General features: G+C 39.2%; 1 protein-coding gene across 1 annotated transcript in view; it reads left to right on the top strand.

Annotated features, from left to right (window-relative positions):
* The window catches only part of LOC138030147 (ubiquitin-related modifier 1-like), a 7,856-nt gene that overhangs the window by 858 nt on the left and 4,498 nt on the right, over positions 1 to 2,500 (top strand). Inside the window, exon 3 of the mRNA XM_068878030.1 lies at positions 596 to 677. Coding sequence (XP_068734131.1) covers positions 596 to 677 — 82 coding nt within the window. The remainder of the gene's footprint in view (positions 1 to 595; positions 678 to 2,500) is intronic.

The following is a 2,500-nucleotide window of genomic DNA, read 5'->3' as shown; positions in this document are numbered from 1 at the left end:
ATTTGTGCAATTGTCAGGGACGGGTAAAGTAAAAAATTGTTGTTAGTTTTCATGTTTGAAGAAGCAGACCGTTGCAAACGCAGTCAATTCACTTCTTGGCATCAATTCGTCACATCTTTCATAATTCCGCTTTAGAATCTGTAATCACCTCTGGAAAGAAAAACATTTCGACGAGTCTCTGTAAATGAGGAGACGACTACACAAGACAGAAAGGCACAGAATTCGACTTCTCCTGTCTTTAGCACGTTGTCTGGTGACCATCTACTTTTGGAAGGGATTTTGTTATTGATCTGGTCTGTGTTTTGTCAATCCGATCCGATCCGGTCCAGTCCAATCTGATTCAATCCACTCTGGTCCCGTCCGGTCCGGTCCGGTCAGGGTTTTGCTAACAGCCCTTTAAAACAAGGTAGGAGGTACGTGGTGGAAGAGATCGTGGGACATAAAGGGAATTTAAATCTAAAATGACCTCCTTCCAGTGATAAGGGAGAAATAGGCTCATGTCTTTATTATTTTGTAAATCTGTTTCACAAAGTCAAAATACATTTTTCTGTACCCCTTCTTAATTTATCATTAATGATTTTTAATTCTTTTACAGGGAACATTAAAAGATTATTAGTGTGGATCAAAGACAACTTGCTAAAAGAAAGACCAGAACTCTTTGTACAAGGGGACTCAGTGTGAGAGGCAATCTTTTTCTGCACTTAATTTGCTACCTTAGATTGTACGAGTAAGATAAATTGAGGGCTGTGCGGAAAGCTAAGACCTAAGACCTAAGAACCGGAAACCTAAGACCCGGAAACCTAAGACCCAGAAAACTAAGACCAGCAAAAAGAAGACCCAGAACACTCACTTATGTCCAGGTTTGACCCTAATTAGATGCACGCCCAATTTTGACATCCAACACAAAGTGTCCCTTTAAGTCTAAGCATTTGCTACCTATTTTCAACAATAAGGTTAGGGTAAAGGTTAGCGTTATTTTTAGCTTTGGGTAAATGCAGCAGTTAATCTTCACTTAAAGAGCAGCATTTGGGGGACACTTTGTGACATAAATTGTCTGTATTCTGAGACACAAGTGATGTTGAAATTGGCCACAAGAGCAAGGGGACACTTCGTGATGCTTATTAAAAACGTCGTGCATCTAATTAGGGTCAAACCTGGACATATCTCAGAACACTGCAATATTCCCCCAACAACTCTGGCTACTGGGGTTCATGGTCTGCAGTTCACTGAAGTCAAAGAAACAGAGGTAATTAGTAATTTTCCTCCATCGTTCAAATTGTTAATCCATGTAATCCAGAAACCTAAGATCTAAGACCCAGAAAACTAAGATCCTGGAAAAGTAAGACCTGGAAAACCCGGTTTGTAAACATGAGAAAGGGTGTGTAGGGGGGAGGGGGGAGGGGTGGGAATCAAGCAGCACCAACATGGTAGCTGTTCAACGAACACGCAAGGGCATATTTCTTAACAAAAGTGAACAGCATTACATGTATGTACGATGGCTTCGGTTTTTTTAAATTGCAAGGTCCGCAGTCCCTAAGCGTTTCCAGTAAATTTAGAAAAGTGTTGAAATCACCAGCTGCTTTAACTGGCGTAGCTGGGATTTAAAGATTAAAGAACAAGGTGCTTGCTTCACTTTATATGGATGAACGATCTAAAGATGGAGGAAACAGTAGCTAGAGTTGTTGGGAAGTATTGCAGTGTTCCGGGTTTTATTTTTGCAGGTCTTAGTTTTCCAGGTCTTAGTTTTCCGTTTTCTTAGAAGTTGTGGTTACGTTGATTGCGAATATCTGGTTTTAAAATGGGTTATAAAACGTTGAAAACTGAATATTCCCAGATGTCACCCGACACCTGCCTAAAAATAGAATACAATTTCTGTCGTGTGAACTTCTACGCATGGTTGCTTAAAAGTATTTTACAGTTAAATCTATCAGAGATAAAAAGAAACCCTATTTTCAGGACATACATCTTGTTCAACTTTTGTCTTTACATTTCTAGTGTAAACAAGATACGTACGAGTCGCGCCATCTGTTTGTATTAAATGTGAAGTCCCGGCTCCGTACCTCTGAAATAATTCACCTTTTAAAAGTAAACATCAAAAAATTAGTCTGGCTTGCTTGAGAAATTTTTTCACTTTGTTTAAATTCATTTGTAGTTATATTACCAAACCAACTACACCGAATGATGTGAACTTTGCTCGCGACGAACTTCGCAACTTCTCAACGAAATTCGATGTGAAATTCACAACTTCGTTTCGAAGTTCACAATTTGATTGACAACTACGTAATGAAATTGCCAAGTTCGTAGCGAACTTTGGGAATTTCAAACGAACTTCGGAAACTGTTTGTCAAAAGTTTTGTGAAACGCACTGTAAGTCTTAGTTTTCCGGACACCATAAATCGGGTGGTTCAACAAAGAAACATCAGCTCATGGCAAAATGAAAGGCCTTGACCTAGAATAAACCCTATTCTGAGATGGCCAATTTTCAGTAATATCTTTTCAT

This window comes from Montipora capricornis, chromosome 2 (genome assembly GCF_036669925.1).
Source record: "Montipora capricornis isolate CH-2021 chromosome 2, ASM3666992v2, whole genome shotgun sequence".
NCBI classification, from domain to species: Eukaryota; Metazoa; Cnidaria; class Anthozoa; order Scleractinia; family Acroporidae; genus Montipora; species Montipora capricornis.
The sequence above is the reverse complement of the archived record's forward strand: the minus strand, read 5'-3'. Positions and strand labels throughout refer to the sequence as shown.